The sequence below is a fragment of the Malurus melanocephalus genome, unplaced genomic scaffold (assembly GCF_030028575.1).
Source record: "Malurus melanocephalus ecotype Western Australia unplaced genomic scaffold, MMel_1.1 scaffold_1708, whole genome shotgun sequence".
In the NCBI taxonomy this organism is placed as follows: Eukaryota; Metazoa; Chordata; class Aves; order Passeriformes; family Maluridae; genus Malurus; species Malurus melanocephalus.
In genome coordinates, this window is record NW_026624940.1 from 8785 (window position 1) to 9609 (window position 825).

At 57.3% G+C, this 825-nt stretch overlaps 1 protein-coding gene across 1 annotated transcript in view; it reads left to right on the forward strand.

Annotated features, from left to right (window-relative positions):
- The first annotated feature begins 52 nt into the window (after positions 1-52).
- The window catches only part of LOC130587279 (kallikrein-14-like), a 6084-nt gene continuing 5311 nt past the window's right edge, over positions 53-825 (forward strand). Inside the window, exon 1 of the mRNA XM_057388253.1 lies at positions 53-198. Coding sequence (XP_057244236.1) covers positions 109-198 — 90 coding nt within the window. The 5' untranslated portion in view covers positions 53-108. The remainder of the gene's footprint in view (positions 199-825) is intronic.

Below are 825 nucleotides of genomic sequence, written 5' to 3' on the forward strand. Positions count from 1 at the left end.
TGTTTTTTTAATTTTCAGTTTTTATTTAATTTTTATTTTTTAAATGTTTCTTTCCTCGCAGCCAAGCTGCCGCGTGACCTGCAGTGCGCGTCGGTGCAGACGTTCGGGATGCAGCAGTGCCAGCGCGCCTACGGGGGCGCCGTCACCCCAAACATGTTCTGTGCGGGGGTACCGCAGGGGGGCGTGGACTCGTGTCAGGTGAGTGTCACAGGTGTGAACAGGTGTGGACAGGTGTGTACAGGTGTGAACAGGTGTGAACAGGTGTGCACAGGTGTGAACAGGTGTGTACAGGGGCGCCGTCACCCCAAACATGTTCTGTGCGGGGGTACCGCAGGGGGGCGTGGACTCGTGCCAGGTGAGTGTTACCTGTGACAGGTGTGTACAGGTGTGTACAGGTGTGTACAGGTGTGAACAGGTGTGTACAGGGGCGCCGTCACCCCAAACATGTTCTGTGCAGGGGTGCCCCAGGGGGGCGTGGACTCGTGCCAGGTGAGTGTTACCTGTGACAGGTGTGCCCCCAGGTGTGTACAGGTGTGAACAGGTGTGAACAGGTGTGAACATGTTCTGTGCAGGTGTGCCCCAGGGGGGCGTGGACTCGTGTCAGGTGAGTGAACAGGTGTGAACAGGTGTGTACAGGTGTGAACAGGTGTGAACAGGTGTGAACAGGTGTGAACAGGTGTGAACAGACGTGACATTCACCTGTCCCAGGCGTGCTCAGGGGTACCCCAGGGGGGCGTGGACTCGTGTCAGGTGAGTGCAGGTGTGAACAGGTGTGAACAGGTGTGCCCAGGTGTGCCCAGGTGTGTACAGGTGTGTACAGGTGTG